The sequence below is a fragment of the Cucurbita pepo genome, chromosome 11 (assembly GCF_057944985.1).
Source record: "Cucurbita pepo subsp. pepo isolate OVF chromosome 11, ASM5794498v1, whole genome shotgun sequence".
NCBI classification, from domain to species: domain Eukaryota; kingdom Viridiplantae; phylum Streptophyta; class Magnoliopsida; order Cucurbitales; family Cucurbitaceae; genus Cucurbita; species Cucurbita pepo.
The window spans coordinates 5,362,456-5,375,235 of record NC_141808.1 but is presented as its reverse complement, the minus strand read 5'-3'; the positions used below and the strand labels follow the sequence as shown (position 1 = coordinate 5,375,235).

The 12,780-nt window shown below is 34.9% G+C and overlaps 1 protein-coding gene across 1 annotated transcript; it reads left to right on the top strand.

Moving 5' to 3' along the window:
- Positions 1-4,199: 4,199 nt before the first annotated feature.
- On the top strand, positions 4,200-7,378 carry LOC111806027 (AP2-like ethylene-responsive transcription factor BBM1). The gene is made up of 8 exons (XM_087128539.1): positions 4,200-4,510; positions 4,633-5,260; positions 5,399-5,481; positions 5,726-5,814; positions 6,150-6,223; positions 6,344-6,394; positions 6,481-6,557; positions 6,630-7,378. The coding sequence occupies exons 1-8, from the start codon at positions 4,318-4,320 to the stop codon at positions 7,328-7,330; spliced, it is 1,896 nt and encodes a 631-aa protein (XP_086984665.1). The 5' UTR covers positions 4,200-4,317; the 3' UTR covers positions 7,331-7,378.
- The last annotated feature ends 5,402 nt before the right edge of the window (positions 7,379-12,780 follow it).

Sequence of the window (12,780 nt, the reverse complement as noted above, 5' to 3'; positions counted from 1 at the left end):
CCAGTATTCTCAAACTTGACTAAGGTTAAATAGGATGATATGTAGTGACGACATGGAGTTACTATTGTTGTGTAGAGATGGATCGATAGCCTAGATCGTGATTCCTTAAACTCGTCTTGAGAGTGATCAAGGGACTACTTACTACATAAGTATAGCTCATGATGAGTGTCACTATCGTGTGTGGAAACGGTCAGAGGTCCCCTCAATAGTCTTGCTATAATGTAAACTCATCGTGAGAGAGCACGAGGAGGAACCACATGGGTAAACTGAGTAACTAACACACATGTGAAGATGCTCCCCAAATGTTGAAACTCATGTGGAAGGCTTGCTAATTAACCTTACATAGACGTATTCGAAGAGAGACACCATACTGTCACATGAGAGATGATGAGCTTGCGCCTCAACCAAGGATACTGGTCGTTCACAAATGTGACTAGGTAACCTTACTAAATGTGAGAATAAGAAATGTCAGTTCAACCCAGATGAGATATGCCATCTAGTAAACCTGCAGTCATAAAGCTTAGTGAATAGCTTCCAGACCTCGATAGGGTCTGTGATAAGTAAGAGAACGATCCGAGATTCGAAGCTTCAAAATTGTGTCGTCGTGACAATACTAATCATAACTATTAATAAGCATTTGTATGTTAAAATAAACAAAAAAACATTTTGTACCAATCTTCACACCTTTAAAAGGTTTGTTCATACTTAGTGCGAACGATCGAAGCAAGTCTAACCTAGAATATCATCGCCATTGTAAATGTAGCCGTTGAGAACCGTTGCTCACAATCTATCAAAACTATAAAAACGTGAGGGTGATGAGGAACTCAATGTCGTTTTTCGTATTTTCCCTGATGATCTGGAACACTGCTCTCTCAAGTAGTGAACAAGTTCTCGATAGATTTTTGGAGGATTTACTAAAAGTACCCCTTTCCCTAGCGGTAGCTTTCTGCATAGGGGTATTAGCCATATCTCCCAGGCCTCCATACTGCATGATACCAATGTACTGAAAGAACTCAAGGTACAGTTGCAAGAATGACGAAATGAGAATTTTATCTATCTCAACGTATCCCTTTGGAACGCGCTCGTGATATTTGTCAAGAAGGATGAATCAATGCGTTTGTGTATTGATTATAGGAAATGGAACGAGAACATGGTAAATGATAAGTACCCTCTCCCTTGCATTTGAGGGCCTATTTGAACAACTCATTGGAATAGTATTTGAACAACTCATTGCTTCTTTACCCCTTTCTCACTGCACATTCCTCGATCAAGATTCTCTCCATGTGATATTTGTTCTGATCTTATGGATGAGTCCATGTAGGTTCATACTTCTCTTGCAGGTTCCTCTTTGCCACCCTCAGCTTCTAATCCACCTTATATTGAATCTGCGGTTGGTTCCTCTTCTTTTTTGAACTATCATATCCTATGATCACACGAGCTAAAGCTGGTATTTTGAGGACCCGTCATCCAACAAATCTTGGTATTTTGGGCTCATCTGAACTTTTTTCTGCTCGTCTTGCATCCACTCAGCCAAGAGAATTCAAATCTACTGCTAAGAGTACTGCTTGGCTTGCTGCCATGGATGACTAAATTTAAGCTTTACAAAAAATGACACTTGGATTATGGTTCCCGCCCGGCCAACACCAACATCATGGGCTCTAAATGAGTGTTCCGCACTAAATATTTGTCTGATGTATATGTCCAGCGTTTGAAGGCTCGTCTTGTTGCCAAAGGTTATACTCATATTCCTGGTCTCGACTACACTAACACTTTCAATCCGGTTGTCAAAACTACTACGGTCCGTGTTGTGTTTTCTCTTGTTGTCACAAATAAATCGCCTCTTTGGCAACTTGATGTCAAGAATGCTTTCTTCAATGACACTCTTACTGAACATGTTCATATGGAACATACTTCTAGGTATATTCATCCTCACTTTCCCACTCATATGTCCATTAAATAAAGCCCTTTATGGCTTAAAACAAGCTTTTCGCACTTGGTTTTAGTGTCTCAACGAGTCGCGCTGACACAACAAATTAACCAACCAATAATCATGAAATTAGGTCCCACAAATCATGATACATAATGTATATGGATGTATTTTCTGACACCAAGAGTGTGGTCACTTACTAAGAACTTATAAACATGCCTCTATGTTTAACATTCTTTATGTAAAAGTAAAAGACCCATGTATGAGTAACATTGCCTGCTGAGTGTTACGGTCATACTTGTCAAGGGCGTGTTGCCTATGGCCACATGTTATGTCAAACCCTTTTTATCTGCTTTTATGTTAGATTGTTTTATTGTGTGCGACTCATAGACAAAATCATGTCTACTCTTGCTGCATATGAAATGCCACAAAATATGCTACAGGGGACCAAATAGGTATCAAACCTCTCCAAGATCAAGTATTGTAAGCTCTCTTGCCCACATATGTAACACTGAAAATGCTTTCTTTCAAACTATTTTCAACTTATTTTCTCGATCAAGTTTTGTGTACACTTTCTCTCAAAACTTAATTCGACGCTCCACCTTTCGTTGAGATTATCCGCAAAACCCAATTTTTACATGGTTGAATTATTTGTTGTGTTAGAACAAGTATGCATATAATCAATGATTTTGTCGCCAAAAAAGTGTGATTGTGACACTAAGAAGACCATAAAACAAAGTCACATACAGTTTATTTCACATTTAAGTCATGTTTTCCTCGTTAGAGTATGGTAACAATGTTTTTCAGTTTTGAACTCTTTTTAAAGGTTATTAAACCCTCTCTTCAACCATGATTATTCTATTATCATAAGTTTATGAGTATTTAAATCCACGAACATAAATTAATTTTCACACAAACCAGTCCTAACATGCACCACCACATAGGTATCGAGACTAAATCATTACAAATTAATTTTTTTTTTCAATTCGTACCAAAAAAATTGAAAATTAATTAAATGTTTTTAAGACGTGAAAACTAAAATAGATAGCTTTAATTATATTTAAAAAAAAGAAAAAAAATTAAGGGAATAAAAAAATAAATTGATTCCCTTTTTGACGGTCAAACTTACAGCGTGGTTTTCGCATTTCTCGAGGCTTTATTTATTTATTTATTATTTTTTTTATCTCTCTCACTATATGGGTTTTAAATATAATTAATTATTTGTTTAGTTGCAAATAATAATAATAATAATTATTATTATTATAGGGAGCATTAAATGATATATGTATGTATATATGTATGTATGTCCAAAATAATGACATGAATTGAAATGAAATGAAATGAAATTAGATTAGATTTGGTTGGAATGTGTGGGGGGGGGGGGTTGGTTCACAAATAATGTATATAGATAGATATATCTGAAATACACCCACCAGACATGGGTCAGTGTCCTCTTCCAGGGGTGCAACACCCTATACTCCAACCCCTATTATATTTTCCTTTTCTTTTTCTCTCTCTCTCTCTCCTTCCATTTTCCAAACATGGGTTTCGTATTTTGCTCGAGGACTATAACCAAAATACTTATATATGTCGTTTTTTAATAGGCTTTTAAGATACTTCAACTGTACTAGTGTTAAGAATGATGCTATGATACCATACTTAGAAGGGTTTATTCTGTGAGCATTTAAAGGGCTTTTAAGATACGAGGAATTATCTATGAGCATTTAAAGGGCACTAAGAAGTTAAAAAACTTTGCTAATCATGGTCTTTAGTAGACATAAGAAGGGCTTATTCTGTCTACCAAAGGCAAACGATGGACCCAAATATATTTTTTATGTGGATAATTTTCATTTAGACGAAGAACAAAGAGAGTAGCGAAAAACACGTTTGATGAACTAACCGAAAAATGAAGGTTGGATTAGGTTAGATTCTTTTTTCCAAGTTGGGTTGAGTTTAATTTTTTTTTGAAAAGGGTTCGTACCGAGATTGACATTTAAAAAAAAAAAAAATAGAGAGTTGATTTGAGATAGATGGTAAGTAAATTCTATTGGGATGACTGATGCACTACCCATAGGAAAAGGGTTTGAAAATTTGAGGGGAAGATTGAAGTTGATTTGGGTTTAGGCATGACAAATGTAAATGGTGTCCTTTCATGTATCATTAGTTTAGTACTATTTTGGTGTGTACGTGTGTCTTTAAATATATTTATTCACTCAGAGATTAAATTATTATTATTACCAAAAGAAAACCTAAGATTGCTCCCTCACTGTTTTCATCCATTTATGAGGGTGAGAACTGAAACACAGATTTGTTTATAAATCAATACAACTCTTCCAATCCTCTTCTGTCTTCTTCCATGGAGCTTCACCATTTCCATTGATCATCCAATAATGGCTTCAATCAACTGGTTGGGTTTCTCCCTCTCCCCCCAACATCACCAACACCAACTCCCCCACCACCCCTCCGACCACCCTCACGCCGTCTCCGCCACTGCCTTCACCACCGACCAAATCTCCGCCTCTGACGTCCCCGCCGTCTGCTTTGACAACCTTCCTTCCTCCTATGGCATCTATGACTCTCAAGGTCTCTCCTTTTTCACTTTTTTGGCCTTTTTGATTGATGGGGTTTTTACAAATTGATGTTTAATCAAAACCCATTTCTTATTTTTTTTGTTTTTTTTTTTTTTTTTTTTTGGTTTTTTGTAGATTGGAATAGTGTGAAGGGTTTAGGGCAGACTCAAAGTTCGGATTTTTCTGGTTTAATCGAAACCCATCACCAACCAAAGCTTGAAAATTTCCTCGGCCACCACTCTTTCACCGACCACGACCACGCCGCCGCCGCCGTCTACACCAATGCATCCGCCAACTACATCTTCCAAAATTGTTCTTTGGAGCTTCCATCTGAGCCAAACGGCGGAAGCGGTGACGGTGGTGGAAGACCCAACCCCAGTAACAGCAACGGCAACGGCAACTATACTAGCTCTATTGGGTTGTCTATGATCAAGACGTGGCTAAGAAACCAACCGGCGCCGCCGCAAGCGGTGGCTAAAACCGGCGGAGATCACGACGGAGCAATAGGAAAACCTAATATCACAAACCCACATACTTTATCGCTGTCGATGAACACCGGGCCACCACCACCGTCGCAGTCCTCCGACTCAGAAGCTCTACCACTTCTCGTAACAAACGGCGGCGAAAGCTCCTCCTCCGATAAGAAACAACCCAAATCATCCGCTACCGAGGTAGACACGGAAAACAGAGCCATTGAAGCTGTCCCAAGAAAATCCATGGACACATTCGGACAAAGAACTTCCATCTACCGCGGTGTAACCAGGTTTTGATATTGTCCACTTTAAACATAAGCTCAGCAAAGAAGGATCTAATACCAATGAAGGAACATGAATTTCTTATTTATAAATTCACAATCATTTCTTAAATTAATAATATTTTAATTGCATGTTTGTTTGAACAGACATAGATGGACAGGAAGATACGAAGCTCATCTATGGGACAATAGTTGCAGAAGAGAAGGACAAACCAGAAAAGGAAGACAAGGTAATTAATTAATTAATTTCAAATCAAGAAATCATTGGATATATAATTTTCTAATTTAAAGTTTTTAATTTGGTGGTGTGGGGTTGTTATCAACTCATGTGGGGTTCCATTTCCACTACAAAAATGCAGTCTATTTAGGTGAGTAATAATACAAAAATCCTTTTATTTTTCTTCATAATCTAATTTTATTTGTAAGCTTATGATTGTAATCTTATTAAATTTGGTGTTTTTTTCAATCAAACAGGAGGTTATGACAAAGAACAAAAGGCTGCTAGAGCCTACGATTTAGCAGCACTTAAATACTGGGGTACCACTACCACTACCAACTTTCCAGTAAGCCTTCTTCTCGACTTCCATTATGCTCTTAAACTTTATATTATATCGACCCTGTTGATCTGACCTGCTCAATCATTACTTCATCCAACATATATTTGTCACATCAACTTAATGTTTACGTAATTAGATCGATGAAAGACTATAATAATAGTTTTTGGACTAACCCGAGTTCACAATCCAACCCAATTCGAAAAAAAAAAAAAAAAAAAAAAAAATCTAACTCGAACTACCTTTTATACTTTGGATTGGATAATTCTGATTGGTTAGATTATCAAGTCATCTAAACACTCCATAATCAGACCAACTTGCTTACTGAATTATAAAAATGGTAGATTAGTGATTACGAGAAAGAGTTGGAAGACATGAAGCATATGACCCGACAAGAGTTTGTAGCGTCTCTAAGAAGGTACAAACACATAACTAGCTTAATCTTAATACATTTGTTTTATATTATATAGTTTTGTTCCTTTACATTTTTCAATTTTGGTCGTATAATATAAGTTTTACTATCAAACTCAAATTACAGGAAGAGTAGTGGGTTTTCTCGTGGAGCTTCCATTTACCGTGGAGTAACAAGGTAATTTCATTTTTAATTTTAACTCACTCCCTCTCTTTTTCACCCACATTTTGTAAATTAAAATTTGATATGGCCGTTGGTGACAGACACCATCAGCATGGGAGATGGCAAGCAAGAATAGGGAGAGTTGCTGGAAATAAAGATCTTTACTTGGGAACTTTCAGTAAGTCAATTATAAATATTGTATATTCGTAGCTACGAATTATTCAAATATTGTTCGTATTTGGAAAATTAGGTACGCAAGAGGAAGCAGCGGAGGCATATGACATAGCTGCCATAAAGTTTCGAGGACTAAATGCCGTGACCAACTTCGACATGACTCGTTACGATGTCAAAGCCATTCTCGAAAGTAACACATTGCCTATTGGTGGCGCTGCCAAGCGCTTAAAAGATATTGATCACTCTGATATTCCTCTACGTCCTCAATCAATTGATGAAAACATATCATCGCATTTATCTAATGGAATAATTACTACCGGGGGCGGTGGATGGCCAACTCTCGCCTTCCACCACCACCATCACCCCTACGCGTCTCACTACCCTTATGGTGCACTACAGCAACGGCTGTGGTGCAAGCAAGAGAACGATGTCAGTGCCGGGAACTTCTTGGACTCGATGGACCAGAGCTCCGGGTCGAGCTCGGTGGTTTATAGTAGAGATGGGTACGGTGGGAACTTCGTGATTTCGATGGGAGCGGAAGAGGGTGGATTGGGAGACATTGGAGGAGTGAATATGTTTGGTGGTGGTTGTAACGTGGATGACCCATTCCATGCAACAAGAACGAGCAATTTGTATAATTATAATAATTCCTCCCATCAGCTGCAACAACCACCGCCGGAGCTGCAAGGCTCCTCCGGCAACAACTGGCTTCCGCCAGCCAGGTTGGTTTGTCACGGCGGAACTCCGCCGCCTTTCACCATTTGGAATGACACTTAAGAAAGGAAAACAGAGGGGAAAATGGATGATTTTGTTCTTTTTTTTTTTTTGTTTAAATTTTTGTTAATGTGTTGATTTAGGGTAAGTTGATTATAAGCAAAGTTTTGTTATATACATATATATTATATATTAAGGATCTAAAAAAGGTGACGTGGCATTTATATATGCTGTGAATTTTGGGAAGATTAGGTGGTAGAATTGGATCCTCGGCCAAGTTTTATATATTTTACATGTAATTTTGAATTTTAACCCTATTTTGTTGGTTTAAACTACAAGTAATGGTAATTTCTTTCTTTCCATTGTTGTCATTTAAGAAATTATTTAACTTTCCTTTGATGCTTGTGAATAGAAGATCATGAGTATATAAGTAAAAGACGAAAAGTAAGACCTTGAGAGCTTATACTCAAACGGGGCAATATTATACGAATATGTAGGATCGTTGATTCTATCACGAGGTTGGGAGAAAAAAACTAAACGATAATAAATTGAAATATATGTGTTTTAGGTTGGAAGAGTGAGCTAAATTAATTAAATTTTAATTGTTTTATATAATATATATAATTAATTATTTAATTTGAATAAAAGTTTATATAATTTTGATTGGTTTGTATATAAATTTAAAATTCTAAAATTTATGGCATAATCAATGAAAAATAAATTCAAAATTGATTTAATAGAAACTATTAACAGTAATTAATCCCTAAGAAATTAACCATCCTAATAAAATAAAATTATTAAAAATAATTGCCACAACTAAATATAAATAATATCTATTTATATAAAATCAAACACAATTATTTGATTCTGGGAGTTTAAATATTATATTATCAAGCATTTGAAACAAAATCTTTGGATTTATTTTCTACTCGATTAATTTTTTTTTTGACTAGAGTATAATTGCAACAATTCCAAGAATTTGTTAGTAATAACGACTCAAGTATAATTTAAAGTGGGTAGTAAATTGAAAATTAGATAAGAAGTGTTTGGTAAGAAATGTTTTCTTTCTTTGGGGGCTAGGGTCTCAACGTCCTCGCTAACATACTGTTTGGTAACTAGCTCTGATACCATTTGTAATAGTCGATAGTCACCACTAACTGATATTGTCTACTTTAGCCCATTATGTCAGTGTATGATTTTTTAAATAGACAATAGAACAAGTTGAATTGATTTAAAGCCATTTTTTTAAAAGCCTTTGGTTTTTTTTTTTTTTTTTTTTTTTTTTTTTTTTTTTTTTTAAATTATGACAATTTTTTTTAGTATAATAATTGAAATATATATTATTATAGTATTTTGATGCATGTGTAAGAATTTTATTTGAACTTTTATATTTTTTTATATTTCCCGACTTAAAAGTCATACCTCTCAACACAGATATGGCCATTAACGTATATGGATCTAGCTCTCACAAGGACCCATCTTGAATGAGATAGAAAATTCTTATTTAAATGGAAAATGTGGGAGAGAATATGAATTTTTTTTCTCTATTAGCTAAACTCGAATGGAGACAGACAGGAATGGAGACAGACAGGAATGGAGACAAGAGATGTTCACCGTTATATATAAATATATCTATATATATATATTAACTAACTTATTATATATTTATATTATATACATAGACATTTAATTAAAAAATATATTTTTTTAATTAAAAAAAAATATTTTACTCAAATGGCCTATAATTGGGCCTTCAAGGCTACAATAAATCTACCTTAAACACCGAATCAATTCAAACTTTAGTGATTAAGCGATTTAGATAGAAATTTATCATTAAATTTGAATGGGGTTTTGCTAGTGTAATAGGGGGGTGACCTATGAGACATGGAACCGGGTAACAGGCAGGAGAAAATGACGGGCAGTTCCCTTTACAGTTAAGGAGAGGGTCATCTGTATGTTTGCCACGTGGCAGGCTTGTGTAATAATGGCGTTCACGTAAATTATGGTCAATGTACATGGTAATGGCCAACCGAGTGGCAGCATAAGCCTCCATTTTAGACCTAACTTTACAAAATCATTTTCAATTTTTCTTTTCAAAATAAAATTGAAAATTATTACGTATATAAAGAGGGACACATTCTGATAAGAATCCTTGCAAAAACACGTTCATAGAGAAAGCTAATTTAATGGATTGATTCCAACCAAGAGCTGGTTAGAAGATGAATGACTCTTAGATCGAACTTGGAATCTATGATGGTCACTCTTAGATACCAAGACGACTCACTCCAGAATTAGCTTGATCATGACTAATCGATTTTTAACATCAAACCTAAAACCAAGGTTTGAAAGAAACATACCACCCAAAGGGTTTCAACCACAACGTATTTGTATTCCACAATGATTTCAAATTAAATATTACATGCCTTTAAATAGGCTCCCGAGATAACCCTAACATAATAAATTCAACCATCAACGACTAATTACTAATAAATGCTATTAAATACAAATTGAAGAAAATAAGACATTCATGAGTTGTCTTAATTGGTAGTTCAACTACCAAAGACAAGTTTCTAATCACCCTCCAATGTCAGCCACTCCATTATTTCTTGATTTGATGCTTGAATCTTTTTTATACTGTTTCTTGTAATTGCTCGTTCGGGTACATGCAAGTGATCAGTTGTTGGATTTATATCACCTTCGTTTTTTTGTGGCTCAAATTTTTAGAAACAAAGTATACTAAAAGAATTCGTGTTGGTTAGTTTATGACGAAATTTTTCACTTTTAGAAACGAGCCGTAAGTAAGGTGATCATATTGTATTAGTTGGTTTGTGATGATAGTTTTTATTCTTAGGAGCGAACAATAAGTAGTGTAACTAATTACAGAGAATGCAGAGGAATATTGGAATCATCAAGTGCCAAATCCAAACTCGAAACCCTAATTCGAATCCAATCCAATGGTTAAAAAATATGAATATTTCTTTTGGATAAGAATCCGAAAAAAAAAAAAAAAAAAACGTGGGTCATTGGAAAAACTCCATACTTCCTTTTCGTGATCTCTGTAATTGGTTGCATCATTATCAAAGAAGAGGAGATTTCCAAGAAAAGTAAAAAGCTTTATTAAAGTAAAAACAGGGTGTTTTAAAAAAATATATATTTACTGCAAAACCCCATGCCTGCTTTTCCTCCCATGCTCGTGTCTTTGATCTAAAAACATCTTTGTTAGGGTTATAATGAATCAAATATTTCACTTTATGCATCCCCTCCTCATCTTCAACTATCATTTCATTTCATTTGACTCGATCAAATGTAGTATTTCAATTACGTGTCATTTTATAAAGTGAAACGCTTTGGTGATTGTTTCTCGGTTCTAAATTTGTTGTCAGAATTATGGATTTATATGAGTTGGGTTGGGTTGGGTTGGGTTGGAATTTTTTTTTTTTTGGACCAACGTGAAATTTCAGATGGGTTAGGTTGGTAACCCTAGCAACACGAATAAAATTCATAACCCAACTCAACACAATCCTCTTTTTTTCGGTTTGGGTTGTCGGATTGTTTTTTAAATTGTTTAAAAAAATTATTTATTCATTATATTAATAACTAAAATGTCATAAAACATATCACTAATATTGACTACAAAAGTTGAATATTCTTAATAGTTTTAAAAGTATGGTACGGTTGGGTTAGCTTGTAACCCTATTTTTCAGGTTTCTAATTGAACCAAACTTTCCATTTCTAAAAAAATTCAACTCAACCCAAACTTTCCATCCAACTTTTATGATTTGAGTTGTGTAGTTCGCATTGGTCGATGAACACGTGAGATTTGATCGACTACCTAATAGACGGTCGTAATTATAGAAAGACACGACAAAAGAAAGGAGGGGGGAGAATGGGTGGTTCATGCGTGTCTGGGATTTGTGTGAATCCTCACCTTTATAATTAAACACATAAACAGCCCTTGGGAATGCTCATTCATCCCCTCTTTCCCTCACCAAATCCACAAAACCCTACTTGGCCTTCTATTTGGGATTCTAAACCTTTTGACTTTGACCCTAATTTTAAACCCTAAACCCCTTTCGATATGTATTCTCTCGTAGGTACGATGAGTCGGATGGAGATGACAAAAGAAATTCTTGTCCCGTCTTCAAACTAAAGACTAGTGAAAATAAGGAAGGCAAAATGATTATACCTAGGAGAGAATACATATCGATATGAATTCAAGAAACAAATAAAGAAATACTTAATATCTAAGATTATTATGGTAAATTTGAACGGTGTGTAGTTAGACATGAAAGAGAATCATGTTCGAGTAATAACTTAAAGAGACTATAATATACATATAAGGTTGGTGCTTTAATGACTCACTTTACAACTTTTTTTTATAAATGATTTGATCCAAATCGTTTATGTAGAGATGTGTGAGTGGAAGTATGTTAGGTAATAGTTGGTATAAGATTGGACCATAAAATGCTTAAATACTCTATGGCCGCTCTTACAACAACCAAAGCAAGCGTCAGTACCAATTATGCATAGACCATCATGCCTCCCATAATCTACAATAATGCATCGAAGTCTAGGTTACAAATCGTTCTAACATGCTCCGACCTAATCATGCTTACCTGGTGTAACCGACATATTTATCAATTTAGATAAAGAGGTTAGATCATGTCCACTCTTACACCTTACTTATATACCTAGTCGTGGCGAGACGTTATTTGAGTCGACAACTCTCTATCTAGGGAAAACAATCTATACGACCTAATCAACCTAGGGCTCCGATATCAATTTATAACAACTCGCGGGATGGAGCTAGAATTGTTCCAAGGTAGGATAAAAGGTGATGTGCAATGGTCAAGTTAAACAAGTTTTGTTTTTTGACCTATCCCCTCTTCCCCCTCATTTTAGATCGCTTTAAACTTTGTTTTTCATATGATTTCAAGCTTATCTTATTTTTAACTCCATTATATAATTTACTTTACATTTCTAATGTTTTTACTTGTTAATCTTGTTAATCTAATATGATTTTATATAATTAACTTGCACTCTTAATTTATGGAGAAACATTTAGATGAACCACAATCATTTAGATTCTTAAAGGTGTAATGCCCTCAAATTTCAATCTAAAATAGGGAACATTACTAGAGTTTCTTAGTTAAACCAAAAGTTTTTGACAAGAAAATCAATTAAAAACAAGCTAACCTTCTCCTCTTTGTCCAAAAAAAATCGGAACAAATAAGACTTTTAAGATTTATATGCCTCAAATTAAAAACTACCTTAAACAAATCATTAGTTGCATCTTTATCGAGCAGAGCCTAAGTTGAAGCTAGGTCTATAATGAATCAAACAATTTAACATACTTGCCTAAAATAACATAGAAATTATTCAACGTGAATAAACTATTTAGAAGATCACTATTCTAGGGACTCCATAAAAGAAGTCGGTCATCGACTAGAGGTCCATTGTATTTAACTTAAAATTCTAGGAAAAGAACGAATATTTAAAAATACTTAGCTAAT